The sequence below is a fragment of the Brienomyrus brachyistius genome, chromosome 5 (assembly GCF_023856365.1).
Source record: "Brienomyrus brachyistius isolate T26 chromosome 5, BBRACH_0.4, whole genome shotgun sequence".
Taxonomy (NCBI): domain Eukaryota; kingdom Metazoa; phylum Chordata; class Actinopteri; order Osteoglossiformes; family Mormyridae; genus Brienomyrus; species Brienomyrus brachyistius.
Window position 1 is genome coordinate 2,143,110 of NC_064537.1, and position 23,740 is coordinate 2,166,849.

The 23,740-nt window shown below is 45.1% G+C and overlaps 2 protein-coding genes across 2 annotated transcripts in view; both read right to left on the reverse strand.

Moving 5' to 3' along the window:
- Positions 1–922: 922 nt before the first annotated feature.
- LOC125742313 (CD209 antigen-like protein E) lies at positions 923–6,688 on the reverse strand. The gene is made up of 5 exons (XM_049014220.1): positions 6,597–6,688; positions 3,171–3,265; positions 2,894–3,036; positions 1,915–2,021; positions 923–1,072 (listed from the first exon to the last, which is right to left on the reverse strand). The coding sequence occupies exons 1-5, from the start codon at positions 6,686–6,688 to the stop codon at positions 1,054–1,056; spliced, it is 456 nt and encodes a 151-aa protein (XP_048870177.1). The 3' UTR covers positions 923–1,053.
- Positions 6,689–15,199: 8,511 nt separating this feature from the next.
- Positions 15,200–23,740, reverse strand: part of LOC125742315 (CD209 antigen-like protein B) — a 58,502-nt gene continuing 49,961 nt past the window's right edge. Inside the window, exon 10 of the mRNA XM_049014222.1 lies at positions 15,200–15,890. Within this exon, the coding sequence (XP_048870179.1) occupies positions 15,734–15,890 (157 nt within the window). The 3' untranslated portion in view covers positions 15,200–15,733. The remainder of the gene's footprint in view (positions 15,891–23,740) is intronic.

A 23,740-nucleotide genomic window follows, 5' to 3' on the forward strand; every position in this document is an offset into this window, starting at 1 on the left:
CTTCATAGAGGGAAAGACAGGCATAAGGCAGGGTACAGCCTGGGTGGGATTCCAGTGCATCATAGAGGGAAAGACAGGCACAAGACAGGGCACAGCCTGGGTAGGATTCTAGTGCATCATAGAGGGACAGACAGGCATAAGGCAGGGTACAGCCTGGGTGGGATTCCAGTGCATCATAGAGGGACAGACAGGCATAAGGCAGGGTACAGCCTGGGTGGGATTCCAGTGCATCATAGAGGGACAGACAGGCATAAGGCAGGGTACAGCCTGGGTGGGATTCCAGTGCTTCATAGAGGGAAAGACAGGCATAAGGCAGGGTACTCCTGGGTGGGATTCCAGTGCATCATAGAGGGACAGACAGGCATAAGGCAGGGTACAGCCTGGGTGGGATTCCAGTGCACTTGAGTTTATTTATTTATCCAACCGACTGTCTCCCTCTGTATTGTATAATATCGCACTGAACACCGCAGCAATTTCCTGATGTTGTAAACCTGCTCAACATTTGGCAATAAAGTCCATTCTGATTCTGATTCTGATTCTGATTCATCATAGAGGGACAGACAGGCATAAGGCACGGTACAGCCTGGGTGGGATTCCAGTGCATCATAGAGGGACAGACAGGCATAAGGCAGGGTACAGCCTGGGTGGGATTCCAGTGCATCATAGAGGTGCACATTATCACTTTAAAGCTATTTAAGGAGTCACTGTATTAGTCATTGTACAATGGGTACATGACACAATTAGTAAATAACATGCAAAATACCTCTACAGTGACATTGTCCAATAAATCAGCGTCATTTTCACCTCAAAGTGCATCATGTGACCTCTGATATTCTTTGGGTTTTAAAAAATTGCTCCCCTTTTCACAGATGTAGCACAGCCTGTCATTACAGTTGTTGTCATTCCATCTTTTCCTGTCTTCGGTATCAGTGTTCCTGGACTCCACACAGTCTTCTTCCTGGAAGTTGTCAGGCTGGCCTTTCCTCCAGAGTCTGGCAGCAAACAGGTTGTTTCATGTTTTTGAACTCGGTAGAGTAGGACTACATGTGTCGCTTACCACTGGGGATACAGTCTGAGAAATGGGTCATTAGGGGATTTTGTCATTGTGCAAACATCACAGAGTGTACTTACACAAGTCTAGATGGTATACCCTACTACACACATAGGCTACAGTAAACTTTTTTTATTAGTAGGAAGTGTTCAGTCTAAAATAACAATGAAAAATACAGCGTATTAAATACATAAACCAATAACATTATTGATATTATAATTTTAGTGTCATGCACTGCATATGACTGTATCTGATATACTTTCACACGACTGGCAGTGCAGTATATTTGTTCATCAGCATCAGCACAAACACGTGAGTAATGTGTTACTCTACCACGTCACTAGGCAATAGGAGTTTATCTGCTCCATTATACACTTATGGAACCACCATCTTATATGTGAGCCATCATTGATCATTATGCAGTGCATTATCGTGCTTAATTGTTGTTAGAGCTCAGAGTTCTGAACCTGAGGCCTGTTTAGTGATAACAGGACTGAGACAGCAGTGTGGAGTGGTACTTTCACTACTGTACTCTATAACATCAGGAGAATAACACTGGTGTTTAGTCAGCAGTTTGGCTCAGTGGCATCCGAGCTACCCTCTGTCACAGTACTGAGTAAGACTGCACTGGATCTGCTACTTCCCTCTGTCACAGTACTGAGTAAGACTGCACTGGATCTGCTACTTCCCTCTGTCACAGTACTGAGTAAGACTGCACTGGATCTGCTACTTCCCTCTGTCACAGTACTGAGTAAGACTGCACTGGATCTGCTACTTCCCTCTGTCACAGTACTGAGTAAGACTGCACTGGATCTGCTACTTCCCTCTGCATCTCTCGTTAATGATCCCGAATCCTGTCTTACCCTTTTTCTTTGGGAATTACTTCCCCATCCACCCATTTCCAGGTTCCTTCTTCATGCAGGTCAGTCAAACCGATCCAGAAACGTCCATTAAAATCATCGATGAAAACCTAGTTTCAAAAATATTTTAACCTTTTTTGTTACAGTTCTGAGCAAAATGGAAACAATCATAATTACATCACTTTTGATATCACCACTTGGTCCTTGACAGAATAATTAACTTTGCTTTAAACTGTATCTATTAAACTGCACTTAACTACCACCATGAGTGAAAGTGGTCTCCCAGAACAGAGGTACTTCACATACCCCCATGGGGAAAGTGGGCACTGTCACAAACCCCTTTTTGTTCTCTTTGGGGGCAAATGTCTATACAGTTGAAAGGAAGGTTTTTGGGGTTCAGGGTTACTAATTAGCGACAAGAGTCAAACACAGAATGTTCTGGACACAGACAGAGAGCCGTAACCCACTGGGCTGATGAGCAGGTGTTGATTTGCTGATATCACTGTTGGCAAAGTTTACCAAATCCATATGAACCAGAGATACCACCAAATACTAACATGTATGAAAACTTTCAACGCACTTAAAATCTGCTATTGAAAATTAGGGTTGAAACACATGAAACTCTTTGCTCTGCTTTTGATATGACCACTTATGAAAATTAAAGTAGATGCCCTGATTAACTTCACACAGAAAATGTTTGGTAACAGGGAGAGTTATGAAACACTGAGTTTGAAAGCAAGTGACCTAGGTGTTTGTAAACCTTTGGCCTCAGCTATTTATAGAACGTACTGGGTCAAAGCAAAGCTACCCAAAACCAACCTACAATCCTTTGCTATTTCAAAAATATACAGAAAAACATATGGTGATGTGTTTTAAAAATACAATCAAAAAGTGAACTCAAACTTTTACTGGTACTGTAGTTGTTACTATATTTCTATTAAGGTCCCCTTCACTGTATCCATTCTCTCTGCCGAAGTCTTACCTGTTCCACTCTGCTGCTGATGATCGCCAAATCTGCTCCTTTCTCTATGCATTTCTTCCGGCTGTCATTCCAGCTCTGCGTCTCATTGGAAATGTAGTAACAGCTTAAGTTGAAACTCATCCAGTTCTGAGGACAGATGCGAACTGCGGGACCAGAGACATGGCATGGCGTTGAGGATGGCCCATCTTTCCACGACGTCATTCTGTCATGGAAAGATGCGCCTGAAAGACAACACAATGCAGTGACACAATGCAGTGACACAATGCAGTGAACTCACCTTCCAGCTTCTCTTTACTATCCTGTAGTTCTTTGACCTGTGTCCTAATGACCTCAAATGCTTCTTTATCTGTAGAATTAGGTGGTTTCAGTTTACTTATACAATAGCAATAATATCACAGTATTAACAGACTCACAGTAGAGAGACAGTGAGCTAACTTACCTTGTTTATGAACATTAGCAGTAATATCACCGTATTAACAGAATCATAGTAGACAGACAGGGAACTAACTCACCCTGTTTATGAACATTAGCAGTAATATCACAGTATTAACAAAATCACAGTAGACAGACAGTGAGCTAACTTACCCTGTTTATGAACATTAGCAGTAATATCACAATATTAACAAAATCACAATAGTCAGACAGTGACCTAATGTACCCTGTTTATGAACATTAGCAGTAATATCACAGTATTAGCAGACTCACAGTATTAACAGAGAGTGAGCAAACCTACCCTGTTTATGAACATTAGCAGTAATGTCACAGTATTAACAGACTCACAGTAGACAGACAGTGAGCTAACTTACCCTGTTTATGAACATTAGCAGTAATATCACAGTATTAACAGACTCACGGTAAACAGCCAGCGCTGTGACGGCTGTCAGCAGCAGGAAACACAGCAGCCCCAGACACACTGCAGCCGGTCTGTGGTCTCGTCTCCCTGCAGACTCAGATCCTGGGAAACACAAACAGCATCACAAAGTACAAGGAGATTTAAACTCATTACACTTTAAAAAATATTAAAAAGTGAGTTTCCCTTTTTTTTTTAGTTTTTCCACGTAAAATTTTTCCGCTTCCTCCACTATTTCAAAATGACAGGAAAATGAACAGAATAAATTAATTGAAATGTATCATGTTATTAAATAAAAAACTCAGTATAAATGGAATAACTTAAATATCTGTGTTTTAACTTCCTTTTAATGATCATCGACGAAATTAACTGTAAAAATTTGGAATGCCAAAAGAATTTTTTGTAATTTTACAATGATAATTGACTGTCAAATACATTTAAAAAAAATCCTGTTAATAATTAATTAAAAATGTATAATTGCAATAACTAAAGATTGAATTTAAATGTTATTAAAGAAAGAAATATTTTGGGATTTTACATTAATTAACTACTTTGTATACATAAACTGGAAAAACATAGATTTAGGAGGTCGATCCTGTTTAACTTAGTTCTTTGGGGAAGCTACTAGGATCCTTCCATGTCCCACTCTCACCAGGGTGGGGAAGCAATAAAAAAGGCCAATAGGATGTTGGGTTATATCTCGGTATGTGGAGTTTAAATCAATGGAGGTGATGCTACGATTATACAATTCCTTGGTAAGGCCCCACCTAGAATATTGTGTGCAGATTTGCTCACCATATCTTACAAAGGACATTACTGCCTTGGAAAAGGTGCAACATAGGATAACGAGAATGATTGCTGGTCTTAGAGGAATGTCTTATGAGGAGAGGTTAGCTGAGCCGAATCTGTTCAGCCTCGAGCGAAGGAGACTGGGTGGGGGGCGGGAGGGACATGATCCAGGTATTTAAGATTCTAACAGGTCTGGATGCTCTTGCCGAGGGTTGTGTTGGTGTTGCCCGTGTTCCGAGAAGGAGGTGTTTCATCTCGCAGGGCACCGTGGATGTTATTGAGAGGAATCTCAGCACACGGCTTTATGGCAACTCCGGTCTGAGTCAGAAACAGAAGGATGGGTTGTGAGGTCTGAGGGAAGGTGGAGCGTTTGAAAGAGGGATCTTTGAGAAAGTGATACCATCCATGCTCTAGTGACCCATTTCCGGCTGACAGAGGAACTGAGGCATGACGTACATCCTCATCTCATGGAGAGTGGAGAGTATCAGTCAGGATGGGTGATGGAATCGTCCTAAAAGGTGACACTGCAGTTTTGATCCACTGGGTTGGCTACTTTGAGCAGCTGTTTAAAGCTGATCCACTGGTTAGGATGTTAGACATCTATGGGTCCACATTTCCTAAGACTGATCCTCAGATTAGCTGTGAACCACCCTGTTTCACTGAGATGGCAAAGGTGGATGGGATGCCAGTCCATTACAGGGCATAAGGCGGGGCTACACCTTGGATGGGATGCCAGTCCATCACAGGGCATTAGGCAGAACTACACCTTGGATGGGATGCCAGTCCATCACAGGGCATTAGGTAGAACTACACCTTGGATGGGATGCCAGTCCATCACAGGGCATTAGGTAGAACTACACCTTGGATGGGATGCCAGTCCATCACAGGGCATTAGGTAGAACTACACCTTGGATGGGATGCCAGTCCATCACAGGGCATAAGGCAGGGCTACACCTTGGATGTGATGCCAGTCCATCACAGGGCATTAGGTAGAACTACACCTTGGATGGGATGCAAGTCCATCACAGGGCATAAGGCAGGGCTACACCTTGGAAGGGATGCCAGTCCATCACAGGGCATAAGGCGGGGCTACACCTTGGATGGGATGCCAGTCCATGACAGGGCATAAAGCAGGGCTACACCTAGGATGAGATGCCAGTCCATCACAGGGCATCAGACAGGGCTACACCTTGGATGGGATGCCAGTCCATCACAGGGCACATGCACACTCACACAATCATACACTACAGGCAATTTAGAGATACCGTTCAGTCTTTGAGCTGCAGGAGGCATCCAGAGTATGTAAAGGAAGCATTCGGACAAGTGGGAATCACACCTGTTGTGTGAATGTATATAAAGCTCAGTTAAAAATTAATAAACTACTCTATATTACACTGAGCTGCGATGGGCTGGCCCCCCATCCTAGGTTGTTCCCTGCCTCGTGCCTATTGCTTCCGGGATGGGCTCCAGACCCCCCGCGACCCAGTAGGATAAGCGGTTTGGAAAATGGATGGATGGATGGATATTACACTGAGCAACAGGTTGTTTCCAGATTCAAAATTTCTAAGACAGCAGTACACAAGAGTAAGGTGAAGCTGGAGACACTGGGAATGACCAGAAACCAGCCAGGTAGAGGGCAGAGATGACCGTTAACTTATCCGACAGTTTCGCATGAATCGGTGGATGGCATCGAGTGAATGGGAAACATTAAGTGCGGGTGTGAAGTGCACTGCTGACAGGTCGTATCGGGCTTCTAGAAGCAGTACTGAGGTCCCATAAAGCCAGGAAGAAGCCCTTCATTAATGAGAAGCAGAGAAGAACCAGGCTGCAGTTTGAAAAGAATGTGTACATGCATTGCTCACAAAGTCACACCCATAAACTGAATAACGACTGAGACAAAATAGTGTGCTGTGGTCTCTTAATTTTTTACAGAGCTGTGCAATGCCAGTTGGTGTGTGTGTGTGTGTGTGTGTGTGTGTGTGTGTTGTTTTGCCTGTTGTGTTCATGCATCATGTATCGGCTTGGTTGTCCTTACCAAAGCATCGCCTGCTCACACCTCCTCGCCTTGTGCTTGTGCTGCGTTCATGACCATCAACAAAGGTTGAATTGGCATATATCCCGTCATCCAGCTCCACGTTGGTGTAGATGTCACCCATTGTTCTGCCTGAAAGGCTGTCACTCTCGTAGGGGCTGAGGCTTCTCTGCATTATCTGCTGCACTTGTAGCCTTATTATCCTGGAATCATTGCACTTAGTGTGAAGGTGTGAAAGTCGGAGCGTCATCTTGGCTTCTCATCTTGAGCAGTGTCATCCCTTATCTTTGCATCCTCCATGAAGAAATATTTGTCTTCTCGTTTTATTTTCAGTGCTGATTTTTTTACTGTTGCCACATTCTTACCTAGCAAGTTCATCATTTCGATACCTGAAAAATGAGGGTTGACTGCAAGACGTAAGACGGTTAGCGGTGGGAAAAAGTATCAAATTTATTATTAATTGTGATTCTAATTTCAACATCGATTCACAAAATCCATCCACCCATATATTTTCTGTAACCACTTGTCCTATTCAGCATCACAGGAGGTCTGGAGCTTAAACTCGCAAGGGAGGGAACAACCCAAGAGGGGGGCACCATCCCATGGGAGGGTCACACCCACATATGAACACCTACGTGCAGTTTGGTGACATAAATTCACCTCAGCATATTTTTGGACTGTAGGAAGAAAGTGAAGTATGCAGAGGAAACTGATGTTGTCCGTCATTGTGACTACATGTTTAGTTTATGATGAGCAACAGGAGTTAACGATACATCTTGTGTTAATTCATCCATTAAATCATCATGAGTTATGAATTAGTTAAGCATTACTTAATATACGATTAGTATACGATTTGTACTCAAAGTGTTAATGAAAAGTGCATGCCTGGTTTATGCTGAAATTTCTCTGCCTCTGAAATGCTGCCTCTGACTGTAATCCAGGTGGCACATTTCTGTACACAGGGATGATATACAGAAGGAATGCCCCCCCCCCCCCTTCCCAATCCACGAGGACATTCACAAAACAAAATCATAAAGATACGTCCACGACATGCTGAAAAAAAAAATGTTGTTGTTTGTTAATGTGTGTTTCACCTTGTGAAAATTATTAGTTTGTTCATTTAAACATAGTTTTCTTATTTATGTTTATGGCCGAAGCCATTTTTTACAGGTTAAACTGAAAAAATAATTTGCATTGAGGCAACGTGAAATATTTTGTGGGATTGTTTACTTCAATTATTTTAAGCTGATTCAACATTTCCACAACATTTAATTTTTTTCCAGTGTACATCTGACGTTAAATGGCTGGACACAGCCGGCACTCTGCGGCCTGGCCAAGTGAGGACAGTGACATGCACTGATTACACGCTAAGCTACAGTTTTAGTACAGATCTGCCCCTCTGTCTCATTGGACAGATCTCCATGGTGAAATTGGCAAACATTCCGAAATATAAATGTACAAAACTCAGTGCCCCAGCCAACACCAAAGGCCTATGTACACATTTCAGAGAATTCTATATTCCTAGATTCATGCCTTTAATTTGCTTAGATAAAAAATTCTTTAGAATATTTACTTATTATTGTATAGCTGTTTTTAAATTATATCAGAATATTTTATTATTCTTAGAGGTAAGACAAAAGATCTGTTGTTCTTTGGCCTAATACTGGATATTAAAGGCATAAAAATACAGGCCCTGCTTTTGCATGGTGAAGCGAGGCGTATGGCTGTGATAAGGGGACATGCTGCAGTGAGGGGTGGGATTCTTCCTCATACAATATCAACAGTGAATAGCCTAAAAAGTCATGAACAATGAGGAACTTATTCCACAAAAAAGGGAAGTATAGTTCTTTTTCTGAGATTTCACAGCAGATATGAAGAAGTATGTAATTTGCAGTCAGGCAACTGAACTCAGCAGAGGGTTCAAAGCAGCACTGGGTTTGTCTCCCCAGTGGATGGTTCAAAGCAGCACCGGGTTTGTCTCCCCAGCGAAGGGTTCAAAGCAGCACCGGGTTTGTCTCCCCAGTGGAGGGTTCAAAGCAGCACTGGGTTTGTCTCCCCAGCGGAGGGTTCAAAGCTGCACCGGGTTTGTCTCCCCAGCGGAGGGTTCAAAGCAGCACCGGGTTTGTGTCCCCAGTGGAGGGTTCAAAGCAGCACTGGGTTTGTGTCCCCAGTGGAGGGTTCAAAGCAGCACCGGGTTTGTGTCCCCAGCAGAGGGTTCAAAACTGCACCGGGTTTGTCTCCCCAGCGGAGGGTTCAAAGCAGCACTGGGTTTGTGTCCCCAGTGGAGGGTTCAAAGCAGCACTGGGTTTGTGTCCCCAGCAGAGGGTTCAAAGCAGCACTGGGTTTGTGTCCCCAGTGGAGGGTTCAAAGCAGCACCGGGTTTGTGTCCCCAGTGGAGGGTTCAAAGCAGCACTGGGTTTGTGTCCCCAGTGGAGGGTTCAAAGCAGCACCGGGTTTGTGTCCCCAGCAGAGGGTTCAAAACTGCACCAGGTTTGTCTCCCCAGCGGAGGGTTCAAAGCAGCACTGGGTTTGTGTCCCCAGTGGAGGGTTCAAAGCAGCACCGGGTTTGTCTCCCCAGCGGAGGGTTCAAAGCAGCACTGGGTTTGTGTCCCCAGTGGAGGGTTCAAAGCAGCACCGGGTTTGTGTCCCCAGTGGAGGGTTCAAAGCAGCACCGGGTTTGTGTCCCCAGCGGAGGGTTCAAAGCAGCACCGGGTTTGTCTCCCCAGTGGAGGGTTCAAAGCAGCACTGGGTTTGTGTCCCCAGTGGAGGGTTCAAAGCAGCACCGGGTTTGTGTCCCCAGCAGAGGGTTCAAAACTGCACCGGGTTTGTCTCCCCAGCGGAGGGTTCAAAGCAGCACTGGGTTTGTGTCCCCAGCGGAGGGTTCAAAGCAGCACCGGGTTTGTGTCCCCAGTGGAGGGTTCAAAGCAGCACCGGGTTTGTGTCCCCAGTGGAGGGTTCAAAGCAGCACCGGGTTTGTGTCCCCAGTGGAGGGTTCAAAGCAGCACCGGGTTTGTGTCCCCAGTGGAGGGTTCAAAGCAGCACCGGGTTTGTGTCCCCAGCGGAGGGTTCAAAACTGCACCAGGTTTGTCTCCCCAGCGGAGGGTTCAAAGCAGCACTGGGTTTGTGTCCCCAGTGGAGGGTTCAAAGCAGCACTGGGTTTGTGTCCCCAGTGGAGGGTTCAAAGCAGCACCAGGTTTGTCTCCCCAGCGGAGGGTTCAAAGCAGCACCGGGTTTGTGTCCCCAGTGGAGGGTTCAAAGCAGCACCGGGTTTGTGTCCCCAGTGGAGGGTTCAAAGCAGCACCGGGTTTGTGTCCCCAGTGGAGGGTTCAAAGCAGCACCGGGTTTGTCTCCCCAGTGGAGGGTTCAAAGCAGCACTGGGTTTGTGTCCCCAGCAGAGGGTTCAAAACTGCACCGGGTTTGTCTCCCCAGCGGAGGGTTCAAAGCAGCACTGGGTTTGTGTCCCCAGTGGAGGGTTCAAAGCAGCACTGGGTTTGTGTCCCCAGTGGAGGGTTCAAAGCAGCACCGGGTTTGTCTCCCCAGTGGAGGGTTCAAAGCAGCACTGGGTTTGTGTCCCCAGTGGAGGGTTCAAAGCAGCACCGGGTTTGTGTCCCCAGCAGAGGGTTCAAAACTGCACCGGGTTTGTCTCCCCAGCGGAGGGTTCAAAGCAGCACTGGGTTTGTGTCCCCAGTGGAGGGTTCAAAGCAGCACTGGGTTTGTGTCCCCAGTGGAGGGTTCAAAGCAGCACCGGGTTTGTGTCCCCAGCGGAGGGTTCAAAACTGCACCGGGTTTGTCTCCCCAGCGGAGGGTTCAAAGCAGCACTGGGTTTGTGTCCCCAGTGGAGGGTTCAAAGCAGCACCGGGTTTGTGTCCCCAGCAGAGGGTTCAAAACTGCACCGGGTTTGTCTCCCCAGCGGAGGGTTCAAAGCAGCACTGGGTTTGTGTCCCCAGTGGAGGATTCAAAGCAGCACCGGGTTTGTGTCCCCAGCGGAGGGTTCAAAGCAGCACCGGGTTTGTGTCCCCAGTGGAGGGTTCAAAGCAGCACCGGGTTTGTGTCCCCAGTGGAGGGTTCAAAGCAGCACCGGGTTTGTGTCCCCAGTGGAGGGTTCAAAGCAGCACCGGGTTTGTGTCCCCAGTGGAGGGTTCAAAGCAGCACCGGGTTTGTGTCCCCAGTGGAGGGTTCAAAGCAGCACTGGGTTTGTGTCCCCAGTGGAGGGTTCAAAGCAGCACCGGGTTTGTGTCCCCAGCGGAGGGTTCAAAGCAGCACTGGGTTTGTGTCCCCAGTGGAGGGTTCAAAGCAGCACTGGGTTTGTGTCCCCAGTGGAGGGTTCAAAGCAGCACCAGGTTTGTCTCCCCAGCGGAGGGTTCAAAGCAGCACCGGGTTTGTGTCCCCAGTGGAGGGTTCAAAGCAGCACCGGGTTTGTGTCCCCAGTGGAGGGTTCAAAGCAGCACCGGGTTTGTCTCCCCAGTGGAGGGTTCAAAGCAGCACTGGGTTTGTGTCCCCAGTGGAGGGTTCAAAGCAGCACCGGGTTTGTGTCCCCAGCAGAGGGTTCAAAACTGCACCGGGTTTGTCTCCCCAGCGGAGGGTTCAAAGCAGCACTGGGTTTGTGTCCCCAGTGGAGGGTTCAAAGCAGCACTGGGTTTGTGTCCCCAGTGGAGGGTTCAAAGCAGCACCGGGTTTGTCTCCCCAGTGGAGGGTTCAAAGCAGCACTGGGTTTGTGTCCCCAGTGGAGGGTTCAAAGCAGCACCGGGTTTGTGTCCCCAGCAGAGGGTTCAAAACTGCACCGGGTTTGTCTCCCCAGCGGAGGGTTCAAAGCAGCACTGGGTTTGTGTCCCCAGTGGAGGGTTCAAAGCAGCACTGGGTTTGTGTCCCCAGTGGAGGGTTCAAAGCAGCACCGGGTTTGTGTCCCCAGCGGAGGGTTCAAAACTGCACCGGGTTTGTCTCCCCAGCGGAGGGTTCAAAGCAGCACTGGGTTTGTGTCCCCAGTGGAGGGTTCAAAGCAGCACTGGGTTTGTGTCCCCAGTGGAGGGTTCAAAGCAGCACCGGGTTTGTGTCCCCAGCGGAGGGTTCAAAGCAGCACCGGGTTTGTGTCCCCAGCGGAGGGTTCAAAACTGCACCGGGTTTGTGTCCCCAGTGGAGGGTTCAAAGCAGCACCGGGTTTGTGTCCCCAGTGGAGGGTTCAAAGCAGCACTGGGTTTGTGTCCTCAGTGGAGGGTTCAAAGCAGCACCGGGTTTGTGTCCCCAGCGGAGGGTTCAAAACTGCACCGGGTTTGTCACCCCAGCGGAGGGTTCAAAGCAGCACTGGGTTTGTGTCCCCAGTGGAGGGTTCAAAGCAGCACTGGGTTTGTGTCCCCAGTGGAGGGTTCAAAGCAGCACCGGGTTTGTGTCCCCAGCGGAGGGTTCAAAGCAGCACCGGGTTTGTGTCCCCAGCGGAGGGTTCAAAACTGCACCGGGTTTGTCTCCCCAGCGGAGGGTTCAAAGCAGCACTGGGTTTGTGTCCCCAGTGGAGGGTTCAAAGCAGCACTGGGTTTGTGTCCCCAGTGGAGGGTTCAAAGCAGCACCGGGTTTGTGTCCCCAGCGGAGGGTTCAAAGCAGCACTGGGTTTGTGTCCCCAGTGGAGGGTTCAAAGCAGCACCGGGTTTGTCTCCCCAGCGGAGGGTTCAAAGCAGCACCGGGTTTGTGTCCCCAGTGGAGGGTTCAAAGCAGCACTGGGTTTGTGTCCCCAGCGGAGGGTTCAAAGCACCACTGGGTTTGTGTCCCCAGTGGAGGGTTTAAAGCAGCACCGGGTTTGTGTCCCCAGTGGAGGGTTCAAAGCTGCACCGGGTTTGTCTCCCCAGCGGAGGGTTCAAAGCACCACTGGGTTTGTGTCCCCAGTGGAGGGTTCAAAGCAGCACCGGGTTTGTCTCCCCAGCGGAGGGTTCAAAACTGCACCGGGTTTGTCTCCCCAGCGGAGGGTTCAAAGCAGCACTGGGTTTGTGTCGACACAAGATTTCCTGCCCAGGGTCTCGTACATCGGTCTGATGAGTCATTTCCTCTCCTCAAATATCTCCATCGCTGTGTTTCCTCAGAAAAGACAAGAAAACAGACAGACTTTAGCATTAAATAATTAGACAGTTGGCTGATGTTACACCTTGTATTATTATGTGCAATGGACAGTCCTCAGTGTGCTAGAGGCACAGTATTCTGAATCTTAGAGGTCAGTGCATATTCCCTTTTAATTATAAACTTAATTTCATTATTTTAGTGGCATGTTTGTCTCTGTGTCTGAATTTAATTAGCCCCTGCTTGGTTGTGTCTGGGTGTGGATTGAATTAACCTCACTGAGTTGTGTTTGCAGCTGTGTTTATATACAGACATCGACAGATTTGTTGGTACATTTCCACAAAAAAAAGAGAAACCTAATTTCACCTTGACAGTTTATTGTGAACAGTGAGTGATCATTCATATGTGGGTTGACACCAGCATTCCGAGTTTTTCTGTATCATGTAAGGAGAGTATCTTCCGAAGCTTGGCTGTGTTCCATATATGGTAGAAGGCAGTTCTAGTAATACTTCTTATGTGAGCATCGATGCATAAATATAAATCAACCAGAACACCGAGATCTCTGACCACTGTGTTAGGTTGGGTAGGAAGATCACTGAGGTTGTGGTTGTCAAACCTATTTTGAGCAGCCGTGGAGCCAATTAACAGTTCTTAAGTTATTTCTGGGCTTAACATAAGGATTTTTTTTTGCCATCCAGTACCGGATACTTATTAAACAGTGATATAACCGAGAGATGCACCACCTGGCATAACAGATGTATACAACTGTGCATCACCTGCAAATCAATGAAACCCAACACCATGATTTCTAATAATGTTACAAAGTGGCAGCACATGTAACGTGAACTGTGAGCCTAGCACTGATCCCTGTGGGACACCATGTCCGACGTCGGTGATCTTGGAAGATTCATTGTTCACGTGGACAAACTGATACTGTAAATAGGAGTGAAACCAAGAGAGAGCTCTCCTCTTAAAGCCAACCATAGACTCTAGCCGCTCCAAGGGGATCTTATGGTCCACAGTACCGAATGCTGCAGTTAAAAACTAGGACTATCAACAAAGATGTACAGCCACTGTCAGAAGCCATAAGCAAATCATTCACTACTTTGACTGAAGCTGTTTCTGTGCTGTGGTTTTGTCTAAAGCCAGACTGGTATAATTCATTAGCATTATTTTTCTGTAAGAAAGAAGACAGCTGTTGAACAGAAACTTTTCCAGGATCTTTGAAATGAAAGGAAGATTTGAGATAGGTCTATAGTTTCCTAAAACACTAAGTTCAAGATTTGGTTTCTTTAGAACAGGTGTAATAACAGCTAGTTTAAAAGGTTCTGTAACATATCAAAGCCTAAGAGATTAGTTTTACCAATAAGAATGGGCAAAAATTGCAGTCCCTAGATGTGCAAAGTCAGGAGAGACAAACCCCAAAAGACTTGCTGCTGGGAAGGGGGGCTCCACCACATATTTACTCGTGGAGACTGAATACTTCTGCGTTTTTGTTAAAATCCATTTTCATCTGAGGCTATAACATGAGTCTCATATAATGTGAGATCGGAACACAGGAACAGGAGTTGAGGCCAATAAACAGGGTTGCATTCAAATGGAGAACAAACAGGATCACAGGGGATCAAAACAGGGAGGACAGAAAACTACGATCAGGATTGACGTAAATGTCAAGACCGGTAAGCACTTTTATACAAAGAATAATGTGGGGGCAAACGAGAGGCAGCTGGAGTGAATCACACAAGGGCTGGAATGAGAGGTAAGGAGACAAATGCATAACAGGGAGAAAACGGGAGGGGCAGGTAGGGAGGGCATGACAATGACAGCATGTGGAATGGCCTCAGAGGGAATTCCTCCTGTATGCATGGCCCTGTATGTATATTTGATAGTCAAACTTGGCTTTGAAGGTTCCTGGAGCTTTTTTTCAGGGTTAAGGGCCTTAGTCAAGGACCCAATGCAGAAGTAACTATTCTGCTGAGGACAGGACTGGAACCAGGGAACTTCCAGTGACAGTGGCATGACCTGCTCGTATGATCCTTCCGTGTGCCACGCCCCCCTCGTTAACCTCGTGTGATATCCCAATGTCATCAGCTGTTTCTTGTTATTTTCAGTTAGTCTTGTGTATTTAAGTCCACGTGAGAGTATGTTTCCCTAGTTCTGTCATTGTGTTGTTATGGTGATTTTTGTTTCGTATGTCTCTACATCTCTCTATTAAATCCCTTTTTACCCCAGTTTTTATTTCCTTCACCTGCTTCCTCGGTCCATGCAGTGTAGCTCATGACAGACAGGTACTGAGGTCTAACCTGCTGAGCCACATACCACCCTGTATTATGGGATATAGGTGTATGGAAGTAGGTACACTGTGTTAATGAGAAAGGAGAACAGCTGGACTTAATGTGACCCAGACTTTGGCACAATATCTCTGACTGTGGATTTGTTAGGAAAGAGACAGAGGTGTTTTTCATTTTACTTTATTCAATTTATTTTGCAATTTACAACCGTGTGAGGCATAAAAGTGATTAAACGTAGTTTATATGTTGGCTGGATGTTGCACAGAAAAAATTGAGCTGTGCACCAATGGCGGGGGGGGGGGGGTGTTTATGTGGGGGGGGGGGGCAAGAGGAAAAAGGCTTTATCATTCAGTTGTAGATCTGCTGTGAACCCTGACCTTTTATTACAAAATGAAGAAGAGAAAACTGACTATGTCCACCACTCAGTACAGCAGTGACGTGCAGGAGGGCGTCTCTAAACACATAAGCTTTATGATAGTCATGGTCATATGATCAACCACATACAGAAGCAGAAGAGCGTCTTACCCAATAGCAAGTCGGTGCGTCTGATAAAGTGGTATAAAAGAGCATAAAAAGTTCTAAAAAACATAAATGACGATAATAGCATATGAATAAAGATAATCGCTCAAAATAAACCATAATCTACAATATTAAATTTGAATAAAAAGTATTATGGGATATAACAGAAAAGCACATAAACATTTAAAAAAACTTTTCTTCTTGCTGCAGAAGAGCAAAGATTAAACTACTTCTTCTCAACAGCAATGAAAATAAACATTTCAGCCTGACTGTCCATCTATAGCCAGCAGTGAGTGATGGAGAGACCCTCCATTTGTGGGTTAACAGCTGGTTGCGGATTCACAAATCCATTTTATATTATCCTCACATGGACGGTCGTTCCACCTCTGAAAAGGAACAGAATACACGGTACTGAACTCCACGCAGTCTTCATTATCTTCGTAGTTATCAGGCTGCGGAGGATTTGCTCGCCAGAACCTGGAGACAGTGGTAATGGTTATCTGACCTCCACAGTTTGCAATACAATCATTTGTTATTTAATAGTAGTTAACATTGTCAGTTATAAGTAGCAATTACAGCAGGGTGGCAGAGATATTACAGAACTGTACTATAATGTAAAGAATGCAACAGTTCTGGGGATGTTAGTAGGAAGCAGTGCTTAGAGTACTGTACTGTTAAATTTGAAGAGTGTAATAGCCTATGGAGTACATACTACATTACTGCACTATGTAGTTTAAAGGATGCTACAATAATGTGGGGGAACCTAGTCTATGCCTCTAGGTCTCTCTGTAATTGTGCTCAGGCTGGTCTTACCCTTTCTCTCTACGTCTCTCTGTAATTGTGCTCAGGCTTGTCTTACCCTTTCTCTCTACGTCTCTCTGTAATTGTGCTCAGGCTGGTCTTACCCTTTCTCTCTAGGTCTCTCTGTAATTGTGCTCAGGCTGGTCTTACCCTTTCTCTCTAGGTCTCTCTGTAATTGTGCTCAGGCTGGTCTTACCCTTTCTCTCTAGGTCTCTCTGTAATTGTGCTCAGGCTGGTCTTACCCTTTCTCTCTAGGTCTCTCTGTAATTGTGCTCAGGTTGGTCTTACCCTTTCTCTCTAGGTCTCTCTGTAATTGTGCTCAGGCTGGTCTTACCCTTTCTCTCTAGGTCTCTCTGTAATTGTGCTCAGGCTGGTCTTACCCTTTCTCTCTAGGTCTCTCTGTAATTGTGCTCAGGCTGGTCTTACCCTTTCTCTCTAGGTCTCTCTCTAATTGTGCTCAGGCTGGTCTTACCCTTTCTCTCTAGGTCTCTCTGTAATTGTGCTCAGGCTGGTCTTACCCTTTCTCTCTAGGTCTCTCTGTAATTGTGCTCAGGTTGGTCTTACCCTTTCTCTCTACGTCTCTCTGTAATTGTGCTCAGGCTTGTCTTACCCTTTCTCTCTACGTCTCTCTGTAATTGTGCTCAGGCTGGTCTTACCCTTTCTCTCTAGGTCTCTCTGTAATTGTGCTCAGGCTGGTCTTACCCTTTCTCTCTAGGTCTCTCTGTAATTGTGCTCAGGCTGGTCTTACCCTTTCTCTCTAGGTCTCTCTGTAATTGTGCTCAGGCTGGTCTTACCCTTTCTCTCTAGGTCTCTCTGTAATTGTGCTCAGGTTGGTCTTACCCTTTCTCTCTAGGTCTCTCTGTAATTGTGCTCAGGCTGGTCTTACCCTTTCTCTCTAGGTCTCTCTGTAATTGTGCTCAGGCTGGTCTTACCCTTTCTCTCTAGGTCTCTCTGTAATTGTGCTCAGGCTGGTCTTACCCTTTCTCTCTAGGTCTCTCTCTAATTGTGCTCAGGCTGGTCTTACCCTTTCTCTCTAGGTCTCTCTGTAATTGTGCTCAGGCTGGTCTTACCCTTTCTCTCTAGGTCTCTCTGTAATTGTGCTCAGGCTGGTCTTGCCGTTTCTCTCTAGGTCTCTCTGTAATTGTGCTCAGGTTGGTCTTACCCTTTCTCTCTAGGTCTCTCTGTAATTGTGCTCAGGCTGGTCTTACCCTTTCTCTCTAGGTCTCTCTGTAATTGTGCTCAGGCTGGTCCTGCCCTTTCTCTCTAGGTCTCTCTGTAATTGTGCTCAGGCTGGTCTTACCCTTTCTCTCTAGGTATCTCTGTAATTGTGCTCAGGCTGGTCTTACCCTTTCTCTACAGGAATTGTTGTTCCATCCACCCATTTCCAGGTTCCTTCTCTCTCAGTGTCACTAAGACCGATCCAGAAATATCCAAACTGACCTTCAAAAAAGTCCTGAAGTTAAATAAATATTATAATTAGTGAAAGTTGCCTTTGAAAGTTATTTATTTGGAGAAAGTGGAAAAGACATTGGACCGTAAATAGCTGATTCTTCGCCTCTGGTTTGTCATGGCAACTAATCAGGTACAAATCACTTCAAGAGACGATGTTTTGAACAAAACACTAGAGGTTTTAGTCTGCATTCAAAACTGAATTTTCTGTTTATTGACTATTTATAACGTACTAGAATGAAATGACTAACATTTACATTGGGATGCCAGTCCATCACAGGGCATTAAGTAGGGCTACACCTTGGATGGGATTCCAGTCCATCATAGGGTATAAGGCGGGGCTACACCTTGGATGGGATGCCAGTCCATCACAGGGCACACAAATATAAATATCGCTAAACCCTGTATTTATCTCACCTGCTCCTCTCTGCTGCTGATGATCGCCAGGTCGGCACCTGACTGCATACAGGCCTGTCGGCTGTCACTCCAGGTTTTCTCCTCAGTGGAAATAGAGTAACAGCTTGTGCTGAGTCTCCTCCAGCCGGATGGACAGCCACCATCTGCAGTCCAGAAACACAGCTTGGCCTTGAAGATGGCTGTGACTGTCAGTATGAGTTTGCTGAGAACCCCAGATAAGTCATAGCTTATGTATGTGCCTACATACACACACACACATACACACACACACATACACACACACACACATACACACACACACACACACACACACACATACACACACACACACATACACACACACACACACACACACACACACATACACACACACACATACACACACACACACACACATACACATACACACACACACACATACACACACACACACACACACACAGAAAGCTTTTTAATTATATCTTTGTGGGGACTCTTCATTCATTTCTATAGTGAAAAATCTAATCTAACATGATGGCCTTAAGCCCTACCCAGCCCTAACCTTAACCATAAGTAACCAAAGATAATAGGAGACTTTGGGCATTTTTTGTTATTTGATTGCATTCACAAATATTTTAACGTCAAAATAACAGGTTTTTTTATCACACTGTAGAGGACATTTGATCCCCTCAATGTAATTGTACTTTTAGCATATCCAAATGCATAACTTTATATTTGGGTCTTCCTAAAATTTAACAAACTATTGTTACTCACTATTGTTGCAGCATTTATCAAGCTTCATATGTAGCTGGTCTCTCTCTGCAGTCTGCAGGCTGTAATTCAGCAGTAGCTGGTCTCTCTCTGCAGTCTGCAGGCTGTAATTCAGCAGTAGCTGGTCTCTCTCTGCTGTCTGCAGGCTGTAATTCAGCAGTAGCTGGTCTCTCTCTGCTGTCTGCAGACTGTAATTCAGCAGTAGCTGGTCTCTCTCTTTTCTCAGGTTGTTGTGCTCCATCCCTGCCTGGTGAGTAACTCTGCTATCTGTCAGGAAATACAGACCATTATGAAATTTACTGAAACATGTAAATTGATCAATGGTCTAAGTCCCGTAATTGATACTAGCAATAACACAGAAATAAGGGTCACAAACAAGCAGACAGTGACCTAATTCACCCACCTGATGGACACTATCAGTAATATCACAGTATTAACAGACTCACAGTGGACAGACAGTGACCTAATTCACCCAGCTGATGGACACTATCAGTAATATCACAGTATTAACAGACTCACAGTGGACAGACAGTGACCTAATTCACCCAGCTGATGGACACTATCAGTAATATCACAGTATTAACAGACTCACAGTGGACAGACAGTGACCTAATTCACCCAGCTGATGGACACTATCAGTAATATCACAGTATTATTAACAGCAGGGATGGGAATCGGTAGTGACCCCCATAACGGTATTACTGTATATCAATATATGTTTGCCGATTCAAAATGTAATGCAATTTTCAAACAGATTATGCTGAAGAGCATTTCAGATCTTCAAGGGCTGTAGGGGTACATGTATTCATCACGTGCCTTTCGATTGCAACATTTGTTTGGAACACACAATGAAACCAATGAATGAATTTCTTGACATGTGAAATCTAAATTCACAAGTAGATGTTCAACATGGAGAACATTATAGTAATTGTGGCTTTGAATTGGATAATGCTAGTGCTGGAAAGCACAAGGACCCTCTCACATCACATAAATCAGGAGTTTGGGAACATTTTGGCTTCCCAATAAATTATGCCAACACTAAAGAGAGAGAATGATTAGTCGATAATACTACAATGGCTGTTGACACTGTTATATCGCACTTGGATTTTTCTGGAAACGCATCCAACATGCTAACTCATTTTAGACCATATCATCAAAGTATGTGTTTTTGCCAGGAAGTTCAGAGCAGCATAAAAAAATAACTAATGCTAAATTCACACTATATGACCTTTGCCTCAATATTCTGCTTACCAAAAGTTTTTAGCAATCGGCAACAAATCAGAGGCAAATCAATGTTCATTTGCAAGCGGTAATAGGTCCCACTACATTCTGACATACACCTACAAAGTCAAGAATAGCAGTAAATCCACAAACATAACAGCGTGGAAGCAAAATTGGACATTGGTAGGCCTGGGAGGGGAGGAATATTGGGTCTGTTATGTCTTAGGCCTTAGGCAATGTCATGGATTGGATCCCGACAATATTGTTATGTTACCGCATGTTACTGTGTGTTAATATTAATTGGCCAACATTTTATAAAGTTAAGTATAGTGATGGTGAGGATGCTGATATCTTAGGAGTGTCATTTTGGTATTTCCCTGCCACTATGGATTTGGACCAAGATTGTGCATGGATTGTACCATTGCAATTGTGGGGGGGGGGGGGGGATTTTTACACATTACAATAAAACTGATATTTTAGTCCTTGTTGGTATTATGAATAAATCTGAATAAAATTGTGGTTTTGGATGGTATATTTTAGAACTGTGTATGTGGGATGTATTGTATCGAGGAAGATAATTGTTAGATTAATTGTCCCAAGGGGAGGGGTTGGAATCTATATAAACCCCGGAGAAGGTGCTAAAGGGAGGAGTTGTTATGGATCCAGAGGCTGTCGGGATATAGCCTGTTTTGGGTGATTGTTTTGTTTTGTTTTGTTAATACTTTGTATTGGTTCCCTCTTGTGCGAGAGGATAATACATTTTTGCACCTTTTGGAACTACATGGCCTTCTCTGGTTCCTGAAGCCTCTGGCCTCTCAGCCATTCCTAACAGGCAAGAAGAGATTGTTTTGAAAACTGTGTGACCTTGCTTCATGATAGTTGCATGTGGTTAGTGTCGCAAACCCTTAAGAAAGATCGGACCATGGAGAGGCAGACAGCAGAGCGGGGGGGGGGGGGGGGGGGGGGGAGAAACCACCTGCAGGAAGGCCAAGAGTTATAGCTTAAAAAAATAGTTGCAGTAGACAATATACTATATGTTACGCGGTAGTGCAAATGTATAAGTAATCATGTTAATCATATTAATCATATGTTAATCATGTATTTGCAGTGATTCAATGCCAATACGTCAATGTGTTAATCATTAATCAATGGAACACCCGAACATTAACAGTGATTCAATGTCATATGATCAATATCTATATACATATATCAAGTAGAGTCTAGAAACTGAGACAGATTCCGGTAAATTGAGCAAGATGGGTGGATTTACTTTGCTACCAAGGTGAACCAATAGAGCAGGAGAATTGTGTTTGTTATACGTTTGAGCTCGGTTTGTTGGTGTTTCGTGACCAATCAGGACTTAGAAGTCCTTATTGTGAATTGGGAGTTATGGTTTATCAGCTGGTTGCTCTGTGAGCTCCGGGTGACTTGGTACCGAGTGCCAGAGTGTGACGGGAGCACTTTGCTGAGTTGCTAGAATAAAAGAGATTTTCTTTACTCACCAAACTGAGAGGTCCAGACTGTTATTGTAAGTGACTCTATATGTTATCATAGAGGTTAATTTATAATTTTTCTACTACAGCAGTAAATCCTTGTTAAAGGATCCCTGTCATTCTCCATGTGAATATGAAAATCACCAGCAATCACGGCTTTCTCAGTAGTGACCAACAGGATTGTTAAAAAATATGCAAAAGAGAATTACTGTATGGAACAGATGATCTATACACAATAACAATGGTGATTGGTGGTTAGGGACCAGGAAATCTATACACAGTGACAATGGTGATTGGTGGTTAGGGACCAGGAAATCTATACACAGTGACAATGGTGATTGGTGGTTAGGGACCAGGAAATCTATACACAGTGACAATGGTGATTGGTGGTTAGGGACCAGGAAATCTATACACAGTGACAATGGTGATTGGTGGTTAGGGACCAGGAAGTCTATACACAATAACAATGGTGATTGGTGGTTAGGGACCAGGAAGTCTATACACAATAACAATGGTGATTGGTGGTTAGAGACCAGGCAGTCTATACACAATAACAATGGTGATTGGTGGTTAGGGACCAGACAGTCTATACACAATAACAATGGTGATTGGTGGTTAGGGACCAGGCAGTCTATACACAATAACAATGGTGATTGGTGGTTAGGGACCAGGAAGTCTCTACACAATGACAATGGTGATTGGTGGTTAGGGACCAGGCAGTCTATACACAATGACAATGGTGATTGGTGGTTAGGGACCAGGCAGTCTATACACAATAACATTGGTGATTGGTGGTTAGGGAGCAGGAAGTCTATACACAATAACAATGGTGATTGGTGGTTAGGGAGCAGGCAGTCTATACACAATAAGAATGGTGATTGGTGGTTAGGGACCAGGCAGTCTATACACAATTACAATGGTGATTGGTGGTTAGGGACCAGGCAGTCTATACACAATAACAATGGTGATTGGTGGTTAGGGACCAGGAAGTCTATACACAATAACAATGGTGATTGGTGGTTAGGGAGCAGGAAGTCTATACACAATAACAATGGTGATTGGTGGTTAGGGAGCAGGCAGTCTATACACAATAACAATGGTGATTGGTGGTTAGGGATCAGGGGCCTGCACTACGAAGCGGGGTTACTGGCTTATCGGACTTCATATTCATTCGCTTACATTTTGCCCAGACTACCTTAAATCCGACAGGTTACCCCAATAAACCAGTAATCCCGCTTCGTAGTACAAGCCCCAGGTGGTCTATATACAATAACAATGGTGATTGGTGGTTAAGAACAACAAGGAGATGAGCCAGCAAGACTAAGAACAAGAATTTCAAATGTGCTAAAGCTGTAAGCACTTCTCTCAGATATTCTTAGGTTGGACTGAACACCACTATCTTTGCGATTTGGTTAAAATGATGTATTGTACAGGTTTGTAGTGCTTAGCTCGATTAGCTGCTACGCGTTAGTACCAAACAAAATGTATCAAGTTCAAACTCAGATCTCCAATCACATCCTCCATTGACTCCATGAAGATCACAGCATCATCAGCAAAGTCAAGATCAGTGAATCTTTCTTGACCAACAAATGCCCCACAGCCTCTAGACCCCACGACCCTGCCCAAGACCCAGTCCATGCAAGCACTGAACAGAGTAGGAAGAAGAACACACCCCTGAAGAACCCAAGAATCAACTGGGAAGAACGCAGTTGTGCTGCCTCCACTCTGCCCAGTACTCACAGTACCAGTGTTCAGGCCGGCCATGACATCAAGCAACTTTGGGGGGATCCCATGAAGTCTCAGGATGTTCCATAAGGCAGCTCAATCGTCTCTGTTGAACACTTTACAGGAACTGACAAAGTCTGAAAGAAACCCTGCCGATATTCACATTTGTGCTCAATGAGAACCCTGAGGGCCAGGATGTAGTCGATGGTAGACTTCTTAGGTGTAAAAGCAGCCTGCTCTGTTTGCTGGTAGGCAAGCAAGCGATCATGGATCCTGTTGAGGATGACCCTTACAAGGACCTTACCCAGCATCAAAAGCAGTGTTATCCCCCTGTAGTTGCCGCAATCCTGGGATCACCCTTCCCTTTCCAAATGGGGACAAGAAGCCTAATATTCGAGTCAGTCAGGATGACACCTGACTCCCAAATGGAAGCAAAGGTTGCCTGCGATACCAGGAGGACAGCCTTACCAC